Source organism: Phascolarctos cinereus, unplaced genomic scaffold (genome assembly GCF_003287225.1).
Source record: "Phascolarctos cinereus isolate Bilbo 61053 unplaced genomic scaffold, phaCin_HiC Scaffold_5;HRSCAF=322, whole genome shotgun sequence".
Lineage (NCBI taxonomy): Eukaryota > Metazoa > Chordata > Mammalia > Diprotodontia > Phascolarctidae > Phascolarctos > Phascolarctos cinereus.
This window is the reverse complement of record NW_027555958.1, coordinates 479,045,343-479,064,273: the sequence shown is the minus strand read 5'-3', so window position 1 is coordinate 479,064,273 and position 18,931 is coordinate 479,045,343. Positions and strand designations below refer to the sequence as shown.

At 42.6% G+C, this 18,931-nt stretch overlaps 1 protein-coding gene across 1 annotated transcript in view; it reads right to left on the bottom strand.

Annotated features, from left to right (window-relative positions):
- Positions 1-2,718: 2,718 nt before the first annotated feature.
- The window catches only part of ST6GALNAC5 (ST6 N-acetylgalactosaminide alpha-2,6-sialyltransferase 5), a 242,202-nt gene continuing 225,989 nt past the window's right edge, over positions 2,719-18,931 (bottom strand). Inside the window, exon 5 of the mRNA XM_020968565.2 lies at positions 2,719-3,353. Within this exon, the coding sequence (XP_020824224.1) occupies positions 3,122-3,353 (232 nt within the window). The 3' untranslated portion in view covers positions 2,719-3,121. The remainder of the gene's footprint in view (positions 3,354-18,931) is intronic.

Below are 18,931 nucleotides of genomic sequence, written 5' to 3'. Positions count from 1 at the left end.
CACCCATCCATCCACCACCCATCCATTCATCCACCCACCCATCCATCCGTCCGTCCATCCATCCATCCATCCATCCATCCATCTGTTCACCCATCCATCCACCACCCATCCATCCATCTGTTCACCCATCCATCCACCACCCATCCATCCATCCACCCACCCATCCATCTGTCTGTTCATCCATCCATCCATCCATCCATCCATCCATCCATCCATCTGTCTGTCTGTCCACCCATCCATCCACCTACCTATCCATCCATCCATCCACCCATCCTCTGATCCATCCATCCATCCATCCATCTGTCCACCCATCCATCCACCACCCATCCATTCATCCACCCACCCATCCATCTGTCTGTTCATCCATCCATCCATCCATCCATCCATCCATCCATCCATCCATCCACCCACTCATTTACCCACCCACCCGTCCATGCACCCACTCACTCACCCATCCGTCCATCTGTTGGATGGGGGAAATAACACCTTCCGTACCTGCCACGCAGGTATGTTGTGAAATTAAAAAGAGGTGATGTATGGCAAGTGCTCCACAGACATTAAAGCAGTCTTGACGCATGATCAGCAGGCACTGCTATCAAGACCGTGGCTGCATTGAACAGCCGGGGGTTAATTCTAGTGTGAGCCTTAATTTAGATGCGGGAGGAGCCCTAGAGATCGCCATTCCTCACTTTTCAGAAGCGGAACCTGAGTCCCAGAGAAGTTAAGGGACCTCAAGGTCACCAGGTGGGGACTTGAACCCAGGCCCTTTGACTGCAAATCAAATGTTCTTTACTACGGCCTGTGACGTCTTGCTTTTAAGCTGTTGCTCGGGTGGGCGTGGTTCATTAGTACAGCTTACAGCTCTGCCTTTAGAAATAATAATAATAACTACAGTTCACACTTACATGGAGTGCTTTAGGCTTGTGAAGTGCTTTACAGACAGGATCTCACCTGATCCTCACAAGGAGTCTAGGAGGTAGGGGCTATTATCATCCCAAGTTTACAGATGAAGAAACTGAGGCAGATGCCCAGGACCACACAGCTAGGAAGTGTCTGAGGCTGGGTTTGCAGTTGTGTCTTCCTGACTCTGGGCCCCACGCTCTATCCATTGAGCCACTGATACGGCTTTTTAATGGGCAGAGGAACTGTTTTAGCTCAAACAGTAGACCCATGTCTTTAAATGATGAGAAAGGTGGCTCATATATCTATTTGACAGAAGTTTATACACTTAAGCAATGTTTATGGAAAGCCCTCACTAGCCTGGCTCCAGGGGAGATGTGTGGGAGGGGGCTGGCGTGTGCAGCCTGTTCTTGTACAGTTCTATCATCTCATTAAATAGGGAGGGGAAGGAAATGGGCCCATCCAATTCCAGGAGATAGTGAGTGCAGCTTTTAGTGCCATATCTGCAGTCACAAGGAGATCGCCTTTGCTTTTCCTGGTGATAGAACTGAATCGCTTTAGTATCTACTCCTCCCTGTGATTACCAGAGAAGAGCTGAATTTTCATCTTGGTGAGAGAAAGGGCAGAGGAATAATGAATAGAACGGAAATCCACTTTACTGACAAGTCAAGATATCCTGGGACTCAGTTTAGGTCTCTGGACATTCTGGCATGGTGTTTCCTAGAGCCTTTGAGTTCAGCTCTGTTGGAAGCCATCTCCACTCAATGGTATGTAGTGGAGACACTGGTGACATTTTTGTTCCCTTTTGGGAGACCCTCTGAAGCCTGGAAAGTCTTATCAGGAAATGATTTTGGCTGTGGGTGAATTGTCAAACGCATGGCATCCTACAACTGGCCTGTCTAAGGAGGTTTCCAGCGAATGATTCTGCCCAGGTAGTCCCTGCTAAGGTCTCTCCTCTTCACACACACTGTTTATGTTGCTGGGAGGCTGATCAAGATATTTTCTTGCTGGTGTAGGCTACAAGCACCAAGGTAGTAAATGCACTTGGTCTATGGTTTGGAAGGCATCAAAATAAATGATGGGCATCTCAGAAACCAAGGTAGGCTGGCGCAGGAAACAGCCTGTCACTAGTCAGGAAAAGGAAGGCTCTAGGTGCTAGGGAAGCATAGAAGGCCACAGAGAATGGTGGGATCACCTCTCACCTGCTAAACAGTGCCATCACCCAGAGAACAAAGGAATCACTCTTGGCTCTTACTGAGGGAAGTTGGCATTAAGTCCATCTCTCTGGTGGAAATTTCCCCAGGAAAGAGGATGTGTTGGTTTGAGATTTGTATGCCTCAAATACCTTTTTCCTTCATACAGCCCTAGGATCATGTTGGGATGTTCTTGCTGTGAAAGACAAATCCTGGAGTGAAACCCTGGCTTAAAATAAGAAAAAAATAACCTTACTCCAATGTGAGGTACATGCAATTGATAGTCATGGAATGCAAAAGAAAGAAACACATGGCAGCATATCGACAGAAATGGAAGCCTTCCCAAACCATCATCAGTTTTCATTCAAGACATAAAGGATTCTGAAAAATAAAGAACCACAGAGCTCTAATGTAGGAAAAAAACCAAGCAAATGCTGGCCTAGTGTCGGTAAAAATCCCTCCATAACTAAATACTGTAGATTTGCATTATGAAAGTCTGTGGAGATGTGCCATTTAAAAGCCACAGTTAGACTGACCCAGGCTGCCTTTGACAAATCCTACACACATTGTTCAGAAAGATGGCGGAAGTCAGATACTAGGTTAAGATCCAGTCCAATAGGCAATGTCCGCTTATGAGGTGTGCTGTCAAGCAATCATGTGCCTTTTCTTCATGGCTCATAAGCTGGCTCTGAAGGTGAGAAAAAAGGAAACCAAACTCTTTTCAGGAATGGTGGTATCACTGGGCCACCTGTATGGCCTCCCAAGCCAACTACCTTGGAGGAGACAATGCTCATTTGGCTGGATAAAATTCTTGTATATTGGTTTAAAGAGGGAAAAAGTGGGCTGTATTACATGATAGTCACACCTCATACATATTCATTTGTGGTAACCTCTTGAGTATAGGAGCAATTCTCATCTCCAGGTCCTGTTAACTTTCCTTTCCACATTGGCTGGCCTCGAGGTGAAGTTTAAGACCCTGAAGCTTGGTACTCTAGATGATAGCAATGACAGCTTTGTGCATTTATTCTTCAGAACGCTGGTTGGATCTCAGCGTGGTTGATAGCCAGTGATTCCGGCTTCCAGTCTGGTTGAAAGAAGTGGATATTGAAGGCCCGAGCCCAGTTCTCAAAGACACGCTTCTCTGTGATGAACCGGTGATGGCTCCCCTTCCGTCCCCGCTCGTGTGAGATGTACATCATGCATTCATCGGGTCCCAAAGGTTCATAATAGTGATAAGGTACTGAAGGGTGATTGGGGTCCCTGTAAAAAGGAGAAAAAACCCAGAAAATAGAAAATAAGAGGCTGAAGTCAAAGATGTTCCTGTGGTAGATGGAAAAGGATGTTATCTTTAATAGACAGACAAGCTCACGTGATTCCCCTCCCCAGTTAAACTAAATATTAACAACTGTCATATCAGATATTTAAGCAATAAGCATATAGAGAGATTCCATGCTTGTCAAATGTAAGTGTCGGCAGCTGCTCAGCAGGAAGAGACACTGAGGGGTCTGTTGATCATTGTGGCTGCCACTGTGCTAAGGAGGGGTCCATACCAAGTTGGTGGATTGACACAAAGTCCTACTCTTACCAAGTGGGGAAAGTCATTGATCCTGGCCCATTTCAAGTCCCTAGTCATGGGTCATGGAAAGATAGGGAAGCATAGCATGGAAGAAAGAACATATGTGAGATATTTGGCTCGGGAATTTGGGAACCTGGGTTCAGATCCCAACTGGGGTACTTCCTGCATTTTTAACCTGAGCCAAGACACATGGGCCTCAGTTTCCTTATCTACAAAATAAGAGTGTTTGATCAGATCACCTCTAGATCTATGCTCCTTTGAATAAGCATTAGGGCATCCTTTCTTTCCTTCCTTCCGTCTCTTGGACAGACACTCATCTTTTTAACATCAGCGTTCTCCCAGTTCTGCTGGATGTGCTCAAGGCATGCGAGGTGGCTGTAGTCTCCATTGCATTGGCCAATGGAGATAAAGAACGCATTCCCAAATCACGACAGATTCTAGGGGGAAAGAACGCATGCTCTTGATCATCAACACTCAATAATGGGCGGTGAGGTGAATTTCACAGGATTTGGTTTCCATGGAAAAGGATGCTGTGACTTCCTTTGGCTGGTTCTCAGTTATACTCCATACTGGATGCCCCCATTCCACCACGATTTAAAATTTATGTCAACAGAAGAAGTGGTATAAATAATATAATAACAACTTCCTATAATAGGAGAAGAGGAGGGTCAGCCATGTTGCAGAAGTGAAGGATGGCTATTGCATATGAAAGAAACCTAGAGTTAGGAACTCAACACATTTGGTGCAAACCCCCCCCCCCCCTCTGAGGAAGAATCCCAGAGGAGATGGACTAGAATCACACAGTTTGAAAAGTTCTGACCCACATTACTGGAGGGAGTACCCATATCAGTGAGCTCCAGAGTCAGCATTGGGCTCTCAGATGCGTTAGAATGCCCCTAAAGGTGAGGACTGTTTTTGTTGCTCTTGCTGACTCATAACATTCAGCACTGTTTCTGGCACACAGGAAGCATTTAATAAAAGCTTGTCCCTGATTGACCCATACTCCAGCCAATTAGTTCCTGAAAAGGTGAATCCAAGAGTTAGCCCCAGATTCTCTTCTACTTCATTCCAGCCAACCCTAACTTCTCTATTGTGCTCTGTTGTGATTATTGTGAGAAGCAACGCGATGTAGTAGAGAGCAGTTGCCATTTTAGTGACATCTTGTCTTTCTTTATCCTACTCCTACTCCTACGCCTACCATTTAGCATAGCACTAGATATACACCACATATACCGGGCACTGTGCTGAGCACTTTACAATTATTATCTCACAACTACCTAGGAGGTAGGTGCTATTATTATCCCCATTTTACAGATGCAGAAATTGAGGCAAACAGAGGCTCAGCAACTTGCCCAGAGTCACATAGCTAGTTTCTGAGGCTGATTTGAACTCAGGTCTTCCAAACTCAGAGTGCCATCTGCTGTGCCACCTAGCTGCCCCTGCCTCATTCAGTCAGTATTAAATTTTCAGCATGCAGTGATGAGTTACAGTTTCTATCATTTCCTTGATGAAGATGATGCCACTTCCTCATCTCCAACCAAGGATCTTGGAAGAGCTTAGGCGGTTCCTCAGCCTAGTCACGATAACCTTTCTTTATAAAAACATGTGGGTGGCTCCCTGTGCCCTTTTCATCCATCAGTAAACATTAGTTAAGTGCTTAGTAGGTGCCTGGGCACTTAGCCAAATGTCTAGCATGTACAGAAAGAGAAAAACAGTCCTTGCCCTCAAAGGGCTTACATTTTAATGTTACCTTAAAGGTATAATTAGAAACAGTAGTAGAAAGGTACAGAGAGGCAGATTTAAGCTGAACATAAAGGAAAAAAAGTCCTATCACTTAGAGCAGACCTGCACAACTACAGCCCTCAGGCTGCTTCAGCTGCCTGAAATCCTTTGGCAGGCTGAAGATTGTGCAGGCCTGACTTAGAGCGGCACATAATTTGAATGGCCCACCTTGGGAAGTGTTGGGCTCTCCCCCAGTGAAGGTTTTCAAAGCACAAAGTTTGAGGATTCAGTTTGATTCAATCTGATTCAATCAGCCAATGTTGATGGGACACCTGCTACGTGTAAACCATGGTGCTTGGGGCTGGAACGCTGTGGAGGGGGTTCCTGCCCGGTCATAGGTTGGGCAGCATGACCTCTGAGGAGGCCCTCTCTCCGTGGCTAGTGGCTGCCTAAGTTCTCCCACATATTCCATCCTCTTCATCTTGCGGCCTGTGATGTGACCTGCCTGCTGCCAGCTGCATTCAGTCACCTGACCCCACCCCCAACAAGAGCGCTTGAGCAGCAGAAAATCTTGGCAACTGCTTTAGCAGTGACACCAGTTAGGTGCAGTCAGGGCATCAGAAACTCGGGCTTTTTCCCTGCCATACCTGAGGCTGTACTCTAAGTCCGGTTCTGTGGTTTCCCAAAGATGCTCATCCTGGTATGCCCCTAGAACTATTCACTTTGCTCAGGAGGGATCAGTGCACAAGAGGCTTTTAGAGAAGCGGCTTAACCTGTCTGGGGTCAAAGATGGAAGTCATTCATCAGAAAGGTGTGGGGACTGTGACTCTGACGACAATCGGCCTTTGATCTACTTCTTCAGGTTAAAGTTCCTGCCAGAAGAGAGATTCATTTTTTTGTCGTGCACCATTTGAACACTCTTCATTCTGGCTTGGGAACCTTGCTGCATTAACACATGGCATTGTCAACATGCCAACCTCATGAAGGGCGTTTGTTTCCAGCAGTTTAGTGAACGTTCTCAAGGAAAGATGGAGCCCTCCAGGTGGAACTCGTTCACTTTGCGTGGAAAGCCTCATCTTCTTCAAATTTCTGGAGCGATTCGAATAGAAATGACATCACAGAAATTCAAAATCGATCAACTTTTACCTATTTTAAAATAATTTTTATTGACGTTTTGTTTTTCAACCACCTACATTTCCCAACATATCCATTCATCCTTTCTCTGAAAGCTATCTCTCATAACAAAGAATAAAAAAGAGGGAAAAAACCCAGTTTAACAAAACTAACCAATACATTGAAAGATTCTGATAAATTTGGTGTTCCACAGATGTATCCCCCACTTTTGCTTTTACATCGTCTAAATTTCTCATGGCATCCTTCCCTGTACTCCCTTCTAGAGAATAAAAGAGAGAAAGTAAGAAAAAATCCACAAAACAAATCAAAATATCATAAAACTATGATGTTATATGCAGTATTTCATACTTATGGTCCCCTACCTGAGAGAGAGAGAGAGAGAGAGAGAGAGAGAGAGAGAGAGAGAGAGAGAGAGAGAGGGAGAGAGAGAGGTGTCTTCCATTATTTCTCCCTTAGTGCTGAGTTCGGTCATTATAATTTCAGAAAATTCAGTCTCCAAGGCTTTGTTGTTGTCCTTTCCATTTGCGTTCTTGTGGTCATTGGTGTATTGTTTTCCTGGCTCTGCAACAGTTCGTAAAGGTCTTCTCATGATTCTCTGAATTCATCATCTCTTAGAGTACATTTTTTACTTCGTTACCCTAATTGAGTGACACTTGTTTAGCCCCAACTGACAAGCATCTATTTCATTTCCAGTTCTTTGTTACTATGAAAAATTAAGCCAACATTTGTTAAGTGTTGACTAGACACTGGTGCAGTACTCTAAGGATAAGAATGTAAGCACAACACAGTCATCTGCCCACAGTGAAAGATGCACCAGGAAGATTCAGATACCAAGGAACGTTAAGATGTCTCACACTCCACATGTCCAAGTCTGACCTTGTCTTTCACCCCCAAACCTCCCCTCTTCCAAATTTCCCTATTGCTGTGAGAGCACCATCATCTCCCACCTTGGCTCATGACCAAGGGGCAAACCTTGACTCCTCACTTTCTCTCACCCACCATATCCATTTTGTTGCCAAGACCTGTTGATCTAACTCTCAGAACATCTTTGCAATATCCCCTCTCTTCTCCTCTGATGCTACTACCACTCTGGTGCAGGCCCATATGACCTCATGGCTGGACTACTGCTCTGGCCATCTAGTGGATTTCCCTGCCACAAATCTCTTCCTGCACCAGTCCTTCTTCCTCAGCTATCAAGGAGACCTTCCTAAAGTGCATAATTGCCCATGACACCCCTTACTCTCTATCCAGTAAACTCCAGTAGCTCCCTATTACCTCTAGGATCAAATAGAAAACCCTCTGCTTGGCATTCAAAGCCCTTTATAACCCAGCCCCACACCCCTCTATCTTTCCAGTCTTCTTAACACCTTCTACTTTCCCCCACCCCGTTGGTTATCTCCAGTTTATCCTGCACATGGCTTGTTTGTACATAATTGTTTACATATTATATCCCCCATTAAATGGTGAACTCTTTAAGAGCAATGTCTGTCTCTTACCCTTTGCACATAGGAGGCCTTTAATAAATGTTAATTGACTGACTGACTGACTGACTGACTGACATTAGTAGAAACTTGTCAGACAAATTCTGTCAACTTTGATTTCAAAAGTGATCTTGTTTGGGGAGCACGCCAAATTCATGCTGCCTTGGCATCCTGAAGAATTAAGCTTTGATTCCACCATGACTCATGTTTTTAATTGATTCATCAAAGTTTAGAACACATTGTTGGAATCAGTCTGGTGACAGACACTTGATGTTTATAAAAACAATACATGACTGACAAGGAGCAGACTGTTGAGAGGAGAACTGAGAACCAGCAGAAGGAAGCCAAAACTGCCATGTCCTTCTCCCTGGAAACGATGTCCTGTGAAACTCATCTCCATGTTTATTACTGAACTCTGACAATGATCCAACTTGACTTGTCATCTCTTTCCCCAAACTGGCTCTTCTGATGCCATGATTTTGATCAGCATCACTACTCTGCAAACCTTCCATCGTATCCAAAATCCCACTATTATCTTTGATGTTTACTGTTCCCTCCCCCTCAATATCCAGTGATCCCAGGTATTGTTAGTACCTGTGACATGGCATGGCACCAGGTAGACCTAAATAGAATTGCTGCCTCAGACACTTTCTGGCTCTATCATCCCACACAAATCACTTCCCCTGTATGTAACTCAGTGTCTTCATCTATACAATAAGGACAGTGTTTCCCACAGTCTCTATGGTACCTTCCAGCTCTAACTATACAAACCATTGAGCCTATGATTCCATGACCCTATGAGTACAGATCCCACCTCTGACACTTACTAGGTGAATGACCCTGGGCATTACCTCTGTGAAGCTCACTACTTCTATTCTGTAAAATGGGGATAATAATAACTGCTCTGCCTAGATCTCAGGGCAAACACATGGGAGATATTACCATGGAGAGAGAGGTAGTTGAAAAAAAGTGGAGGAAAGGACAGAAACTATTTCACAGTGTTCATATGAAAATAGCATTTTGTAGATTTGAAGTGAAATGTGAATAAATACAGATTATTGTTGTTGTCACTGTTATCCAGGCATTTAGTGTCTTTCCCTGACTGCCCTCACTCTGTCCATCCAGATTTATCTCACATGACTTCTCTTCACAGCCTCGATCTAGAGTTCAGTCCAACTGGACTCTGAATTATGCCCTGAATGCGTGTTGAGCATGTTTCTGCCTCTCTGCCTTTGTTTCCAGTGTTCTCTGTTCTTGGTACACCTCTCAATTTCTTGGACTCCCGCCCATCCGTCAAAATCCAACTCACATTTCACTGCCCCACAAAGTCTTCCCTAATCCCTCTAGTCATTACCAGTGCCCTCGACAGCACTTTGTTTTGCCCATCTCTAAGTTACTTAAGGTGTATTACTTTGTAATTGAGGCTTGTGTCACATACTGCTACTGGACTGTAGGCATCTTGAGGACAGACACCACACCTCTCCCAATTGTGAATCTTCTCCATTGCCTGGTATTGGGATCTGTACACTGTTGTTTCTGAAACTGAACTGAATCTTCCAATTAAGCTGGACAGTGATGATCTGGATGAGTTTCAGAGGAGGAGAAGCCAGATGGGAAAGGGCCTTGAGGTTATGCCAGATGAAGGGCCCTATATATGCAGGCACCATAATCTCATGGATTGACATTGACCCATTTCCCCAGGTGGTAGGATCAAATTTTTGAAGAAGAGTAGCAAGAGACAGAAAGGTACCATGTGTGGTAGGTTTTAAGAGCCATGACCAAGGACTGGAGACTGTGTCCTATGAAGGAAGGGACAGTCTTGCTGCTCTTTGCCTAGGTCAATCCACCCCAAAAGATGGTCTTTGGTTCTGAGCACCACATTTCAGGAAAGACACTGAGATTCCAGAGAGTGTCCAGAGTAAGAAGATGAGGATGGGAAAAGCCTTGAGATCATTTTAGACAGGGAGCTGCTGAAGAAACATGGCATGATTGGCCTGAAGAAGATGGCGAGATAGTGATGTTCCAGCTGGAGGAGGGCCTGCCCTGGCTGTGCTTGGCCCCAGAGGTCAGGATTAGGGGCAGTGGGGAAAATTCTAAAGAGGCCAACTTTGGCTAGGTATAAGGACAAATTTATAAAGCAGCAATCATCAAAACTACTTGGTATTGGCTAAGAAATAGAGTGGGTAGATCAGTGGAATAGGTTAGGTACACAAGACACAGTACTCAATGACTATAGTCATCTACTATTTGCTAAACCCAAAGACCCCAGCTTCTGGGATAAGTTCTCATTCTTTGACAAAAACTGCTGGGAAAACTGGAAAAGAGTATGGGAGAAAGTAGGCATAGACCAAAATCTTATACCCTATGCCAAAATAAAATCAAAATGGGTTCATGATTTAGATGTAAAGGCTGATGCTATAAGCAAACTGGGAGAACAAGGAATAATTTGCCTGTCAGTTTTATGGAGAACAGAAGAATTTATGACCAAACAAGAGATAGAGAACATTATGAAATGCAAAATGGATAATTTTGAGTACATTAAATTGAAAATTTTTTTTGCACAAATAAAGCCAATGCAACCAAGATTAGGAGGGAAGCAGAAAACTGGGAAAGAATTTTTACAACCAGTATCTCTGATGAGGGCCTCATTTCTAAAATATATAGAGAACTAAGTCAAGTTTATAAGAATAAAAGTTATTTCCCAAGTGGTAAGTGGTCAAAGGATATGAAAAGGCAGTTCTCAGAAGAAGAAATTAAAGCCATCTATAGTCATATGAAAAAATGCTCTAAATCACTATTGATAAAAGAAATGCAAATCAAAACAACTGTGAGGTACCACATCACACCTAGCAGATTGGCCAACATGACAAAACAGGAAAATGATAAATGTTGGAGAAGATGTGGGAAAATTGGAACATTAACTGTTCTGAACTGATGTAACCATTTTGGAGAGCAATTTGGAACTATGCCCAAAGGGCTATAAAAATATGCATAACCTTTGACCCAGTGATAGCACTTCTAGGGCTGTATCCCAAAGAGATCATAAAAATGGGAAAAGAACCCACATGTACAAAATATATATATAGCAGCTCTTTCTGTGGTGGAAAAGAATTGGAAATTGAAGGGATGCCCATCAATTGAGGAATGGCTGAACAAGTTGTGGTATATGAATGTAATGGAATACTATTGTGCTATAAGATTTCTTATTTGGTAAACAGGCAGACTTCAGAAAAACCTGGAAAGATGTGTATGGACTGATGCTGAGTGAAGTGAGCAGAACCAGGAGAATGTTGTATGCAGTAACAGCCACGTTGTGTGATGACTAACTTTTATAGATTTAGCTCTTCTCGGCAATGCAAGGATCTAAGACATCTGCAAAAGTCTCATGATGGAAAGTGCTATCCACATCCAGAGAAAGAACTATGGAATTTGAATGCAGATCGAAGCATACTATTTACTCTTGTTTTTCTTATGTTTTGTTTTGTTTCCTCTTTCTTGTGGTTCCTCCTATTGGTTCAAATTCTTCTTTACAACATGACTAATGTGAAAATATATTTAATAGGAATGTATATGTAGAACCTATATCAGATTGCATGCCGTCTTGGGGAGGAAAGTGGAGAGGAAGGGAGAGAAAAATTTAAAACTCAAAAGCTTATGGAAGTGATTGTTGAAAACTAAAAATAAATTAATAAAAAATATAAAGACAAATTTCCTTAAAATTGGAGTTAGTCCACATTAGCATGGGCTGCCTCTGGAGGTGAGAGGTTCCTTCACACTGGAGGCTTTCAAGGCTGGATGACAAATAGCTGGGATATATTAGGAGAATTTGGGTACAAGTTGAACTAGATGGCCTTAGACATCACTTCCATCAAATGAGATGATTAAAAAAGGAATCTGTGAGGGCTTCCCCACCACAGAAATAGTGTCATACAACTTGGAATCATAGGGCCTGAATTCTCATCATGGCCATGCCAGTTACTCCATGTGTAACTCTGGGCAAGTCATTTCATTGATACTGGCCTCAGTTTTCTCATCTGTAAAATGAAGACTTTGGAAGAGAAGGCCTTTGAGGATCTTTCCAGCTTTTGATCCTATAAGCCTGCATTGAAATTCACAGAGTGTTTGGGTCTGGAGTGTCAGCTGTAATCATTTATAAAACCCTTGGCAGCTTAAATCTTAGTAGTTTAGGGAAGTTCTTGGACTTGACAACCTGAAGGCTGCTGGGGCTCCCTTCCCCCCAGCTCCCTGGTCTAGAGGCTTTTTGTGTTTCTGGACTGTGGTGATGGGAAGCATCGTTGCTTTGTCAAGGCCAGGAGGGACTTTGGGAGAGGAGAAGGGGAGCTGATGTGCTCATGGAGAAGATGATAAATCACACAGACAGGCTTTAGCCATCAGTCAGCAGCTGTAAGGACAGGCTAGGCAGGGAATGATCAGTCCTAGAATTTCAGAGGCATTTTGGACCTCTGAGACCAGCAAGTCAAGCCTCCTCATTGATGGATGGCTTAGAGAAGACAAGCCTAGACTCAGGTTAGTAGCACTGGCAAATGCCAACAAGGGGTATTTTTAAAAGAATGTGTTACATATCCCATGATTTGAACAGCAGATCCAATTCCAATTTCTCTAATCTTATGTAGAAATTTTTTTGCAGTTCCCTCAGGGATAACAGCCCCTACTAGGGAAAATGGGCCCTCCCCACCAATGGGGTCAGCCAATGTGCCTGTTCTGGAAGCAATCCTAGAGGCATTGAGATGAACTGGCTTTGGATGTGTTCCAGAATCCAGCTTTACAAACACAGGAGGGATCTTTGACTCTATCCTGTGTGGGTCCCTTATTTTATAGATCAATCAATCAAACAGCAGACCTGCTATGTGTCAGTTACTGTGCTGGGCTTCCCTTAACTCTCAGCTAAAGTCCCGCCTTTTATGGGAACTCTTTCCTGTTCTCCCCTACTTCTCATGCCTTCTCTCTGGCACTGTCTCCAATCCGTTCCATCTCCATCTTGTTTGTACATAGTTGGTCCGTGCTGTGGACTCTTAGACAGAAGTGACTGTTTTTTGCCTTCTTTTGGTATCCTCAGGGCTTAGCCCAGTGCTTGGCACACAGTAGGTGCTTCATAAATGCTTCTTGATTTAACTAGGCACTAGAGACTGGTTAAAAGCAATCATTGAATCAAGAAGAATTCATTAATCAAGAAAGCAACAAGCGCTGAAGTGCTAGAGGAAAGCATTGATGAAGCACCTACTATGTGCCAGGCATTGTGATAAGCACTTTATCTCATTTGATCCTCATAACAACCTTAGGAGGTAGGTACTATTATTATCCCCATTTTGCAGTTGAGGAAACTGAGGCAGACAGAGGTGGAGTGACAGGTCACTCAGCTAGTGCCTGAGTCAAATTTGAACTCAGATCTTCCTGACTCTAGGCTTACTGCTCTGTCCACTGTACCATCAGCAACCTGGGGTACAGAGACAAAAATGAAACTGTTGAAGGAGTTTGCATTCTATGAGGGAAGACAACATGTGTGTGCATGTGAGAGGCACAGATGTAGAGAATACACATTCACGTATATACAGGACACATCCAGAGTAGATATAAGGCACCTATGTGTCAACAAAGGCAAAAAAGCAGACGAGCCTTGTCCAAGAGGAGTTTCCTTCCTAACATGTCCACGGGCCAGCGAAGGAGGTCTCTGTGCCCAAGTGAACATGGGTAGGAGGTGGCAGAGATGGGCTGGAACTCGGATCCTTGGTCAAATCCCATCATGTTGTTTTGGGGCATTCCTGGCTGCTCATGCCCCATGAGATTCTAGACTATCTACAAGAGGAGGGGGCAGGAGGTGGCAAAAAGACGTTTGTTTGTTTTTATTTTGCATTTTAAAAACTTTCATGTGAAATGGATTCCTTTATGGAATGTTTCAGGCAAAGGGGTTCAATTCCAAAGGAATCTGATGAGCAAGAACATCAGAGCAAGGTGTTGCCTGAGGGCAGAGAAGACAGAGATGCCCACATTGTCTCCTAAATGTAAGCTCTTGGAGGCCAGGGACCATTTCATTTTTGTTCTTGTATCCCCAGAAGGTAGCACCATGTCTGACACACAGTAGGCCTTCCTAAAGGCTTGTGGACTGTTCAATTAATCTGTTTTCCTCATTGCTGAAGATCATTCTTTGCCTGCCTGGAACTCTGGCCCTAACTCCCCTCTATTAGATGTTTGAGTAAGAATCTGGGAGTTGGCAGGAACCTGAGCTGATCTAGGAAATGGAATCCCTGAGAAATGGGCATCCATGCTTGGCTTTGAGCCCTCCTGTGACAGCGAGTCTCCTGTCCTCCCAAGGTAACCTATTTTACTTCTGATCACACTAATGAGGAGGAAGTCTTTTTCTCTTTCGTGTAGTTGATATCTTCTTCTTGATTGTCTCCACTCTTTACTCCCAGTTCTGCCTTCTGCACTGAAGCAGAATTAATTTAATCCTTTTTCCCCACATGAAAGCCCTCCAAATGCTATCAGGCCCTCCCTAAATATTCCCTTCTCCAGGTTCAATATACTAAATTCTTGAAACAGTTCTCATACAGTATGCCCTGGTTGCCTTATTCTGGTGCTCTCTAGCTTATTGCTGTCTTCCCAGAAATGTGGCATCTTGAGCGAAGCATAATACTCCAGGCGTGGTCTGACTGGCAGAGCGTATTGGGAATGCTGTCTTCCCACTCCTGATGTCACACCTCTCTTATTGTAGCATTAGCTATTTTTTTAAAAATAGCTTTGATGACTTCCATCACACCTAGCAACTCATTGAGCTGGTGTGCCCTAAAGCTTCATTTCACATGGATGACTCTCTAGCCATGTCTCCTCTCTTGGTAGTCATGAAGTTGATTTCTTGAGCTCAACTATTAGACTTGACATTTATCCCGCCTACTTTTCATCTTTTTAAATGCAGTCCAATTCTTTTTGTAATTCTTTTTTAACATTAAAAGAAGTTTTGAGTTCCCAATTCTATCCCTCTCTCTCTCCTTTCCTCCCTTCTCCCCTCCCTGAGACAGTAAGCAATCACATATAGGTTATACGTGTACAATTATGTAAAACGGTTCCATATGAGACATTTTGTAACAAGAAGTTGCAAATAAAAGAAAAAATATGAGAGAAAGAAAGTGAAAAATAGCCTGCTTCAGTTGGTATTCAATCAATATCAATTCTTTCTCTGGAGATACTATGCTTCGTCATTAGTCCTTTGGGATTGTCTTGGATCATTGTATTGCTGAGAAGAGCTAAGTCATTCACAGTTCTTTATCAAATAATATCACTGTTATTGTGTACAATGTTCTCCTGGTTCTGTTCACTTTACTATGCACCAGTTCATATAAGTCTTTCCAGATTTTTCTGAGATCATCCTGCTTATCATTTCTTATAGCACAACAATATTCCATTACAATCATATACCACGATTTGTTAATCATTCCCCAATAGATGGGCATCCCTTTGGTTTCCAATTCTTAGCCACCACTAAAAGTGCTGCTATAAATGTTTTTGTATAAATACTTCTTGTCCCCTTTTTCTGGATTTCTTTGGGATATAGACCTAGCAGTGGTATTGTTGGATCAAAGGGTATGCACAGTTTTATAGTCCTTTGGGCATAGTTCCAAATTGCTCTTCAGAACGGTTGGATCAGTTCACAACTCCACCAACAACAGTGCATTAGTGTCCCAGTTTTCCTACATTCCCTCCAACATCCAACATTTTCTTTTTTTTTTCTGCCATATTAGCTACTCTGATAGGTGTGTACCTCAGCGTTGTTGTATTTTGCATTTCTCTAATCAATAGTGATTTACAGCATTTTTTCATGTGACTATAGATAGCTTTGATTTCATTGCCTGAAAACTGCCTATTCATATCCTTTGACCATTTATCACCTGGGGAATGACTTGCATTTTTATGAACGTGACTCAATTCTCTATGTATTTGAGAAATGAGGCCTTTATCAAAGATATTTGTTGCAAAAATGCTTTCCCCAGTTTTCTGCTTTCCTTATAATTTTGATTGCTTTGGTTTTGTTTGTGCAAAACCTTTTTAATTTCATGTAATCAAAATTATGTATTTTGCATGCTCTCCTAAGTTCTTCCCATATCCATAAATCTGACAGAGAAACTATTCCATGCTCTCTTAATTTGCTTATGGCATCACCCTTTATGTATAAATCATGTATCCATTTTGACCTTATCTTGGTATATGATGTGAGATGTTGGTCTATACCTAGTTTCTGCCATATTGTCTTCCAGTTTTCCCAGCAGTTTTTGTCAATGAGCTTTTGTTCCAAAAACTTAGATCTTTGGATTTATCATATACTAGATTACTATGGTCATTTAATATAATTTGTATCTAATATATTCCCCTGATCCATCACTCTATTTCTTAGCCAGTACCAGATTTTTTGCTAATTACCACTTTATAATACAGTTTGAGATCTGGTACTGCAGTTCAATTCTACAGCCTTTTGGGATCATTGGAGACCCTGACTCTGTCATCTGATGTGTTCACTTTCTCTCCCAGCTTTGTGTTGTGTGAAAATGTGATAAGCTCATCTTTGTCCAAGTCATTGATAAAAATGTGAAAGAGCACGCTGGCCAGGCCCAGCTCCCCGGAGCTCTTCACTGGAGGCCTCCTTCCAATTCAACACAAATCCATTGATGAGTACCCTTTGGTGCCAGACATTCAACTAGTTCTAAATTCACCTAATTGGATCTACTTCTCTCCCACATTTCCTCCATCTTTGCCACCATGATAAATAGCAGGAGAGACTTTTGTCAAGTTATCTACTAAACTCTAGATAATCAATTACTTAATTGACAAGTACAGATTAAGCACCAGCTATATTCTAGGTACTGTGCTAGGCACAATGAAGTAAAAAATGAACACAGTTCTTGCCCTCCAAGGGTTTACAGTCAAGGGGGAGAACACAGATATAAAGGGGAATATACAAGAGCCATAGAAAGCAAATTTGAGGTAATCATAGAGAAGACACTAGCAACTGTGGCTACCAGGAGGGGACTTCTGTGGCTTTTTAGTGTATCTTGAAGGAAGCCAGGTATTCTAATAGGCAGAGGTAAGGTGGGAGACTATTCCAGGCATAGGACACAGCATGGGCAATGGTGCAAAGATGGGAGATGGAATGTCCTGAGTAAGAAAGAGCAAATAGACCAGGATGGCTAGACTGTGGAGTGCATGATGCCTCCAGCATTTTCTGGACTGACAGGTCTATTACGGAACTTTATCTGGGTCTCTCTGTCTCTGTCTATCTGTCTGTCTCTGTCTGTCTCTGTCTCTCTGTCTCTGTCTCTCTCTCCCTCCCCCTCCCTCCCCCTCTTTGTGTCTCCAGTGCTTAGCACAGTTCTTGTCACCTATCAAGTGCCTAATAAATGCTTATTGGTTAACTGATTAATCCATTGATTACAGTCCTTTGTGGTACTTTAGGAAAGTCACTTAACACTGCCTCCACTAGACAAAAGGTCAAAATATTTGAATAAATGGTTTCTAAAGGAAGAAATACAAACTCTCAAGAACTACTTGAAAAAATGTCACAGATCTAACAGAGAAATACAAATTAAAACCAATTTGCACCCAGCAAACTTCCAAAAGTGGGACAAGATGGGAGAACTCATTGCATGTGGGGCTGTAGGAAGATAGGCAAATTCACTGCTGGTGTGAATGCGGTTCAATAGTTTTGTGAAACAATTTGGAATTTTGTAAGAAAACTTCCTAAATTGTTTATGTCCTCTGACCCCAAAGTTCCACTGGCTGTACGCCAGGAAGGTTCCTGACAGCCAGAAAAGATGCATGTCAACAAATACATTCACAGCCACATTTTCCAACAAAATGGGTGCCTACCAATTGGAATGCCTGAATAAATTATGGTGGGTGAATGTAGTGTGCGGATAATGGGTATGGGTGGCTGTGAGGGAGCACCACAATGCTCAGAATGCTAGGTGTGCAGATTCAGGAAAACCTGAGTTCAAATCTAGCCTCAGACACTTAAGAGCTATGTGACCCTGGACAAGTTATTTCATATACCACAGCTTGTTCAATCATTCCCCAATGGATGGGCATCCCTTTGATTTCCAATTCTTAGCCACCACAAAAAGAGCTGCTATAAGTGTTTTTGTACAAATAGGTCCTTTCCCCCTTTTTTGGATGTCTTTGGGATACAGACATAGCAATGGTATTGCTGGATCAAAGGGTATGCCCACTTTTATAGCCCTTTGGGCATAGTTCCAAATTACTCTCCAGAATGGTTGGATCAGTTCACAACTCCATCAACATTTTCCCTCAGTTTCCCCACATTCCCTCCAACATCCAACATTTTCCTTTTTTGTCATATTAGCCACTCTGATAGGTGTGAAGTGATGTCTCAGTGGAATGTTATTGTGCTATGAGAAATGACAAGCAGGATGATCTCAGAAAAATCTGGAAAGATTTACATGAACTTATGCAAAGTGAAGTGAACAGAACTAGGATAATGTTGTACATTATAACAGCAACATTGTTCAATGAAGAACTGTGAATAACTTAGCTATTCTCAGCAACACAATGATCTAAGACAATCCCAAAGGATTATTGATGAAGCATACTGTCTGCCTCCAGAGAAAGAACTGATATTGATGAATATAGACTAAAGCATAATATTTTTCACTTTCTTTAATTTTTTTCTATTTGAATCTTTTTGTAGAAAATGACTAAAATGGAAATATTTTAGATAAGTGCACGTGTATAACCTATATCTGATTACTCACTGTCTTAGGGAAGGGAGAAGAAAGGGGGGGATAGAATGTGGAACTCAAAACTTTAAATAAAAATGTTTAAAAAATTGGAAAAAAAATTAGAAAAAAAGGAACACTTTCCTTTGTGTGCTGGTATCCCTGGCACAGTGACTAGATAGGGAG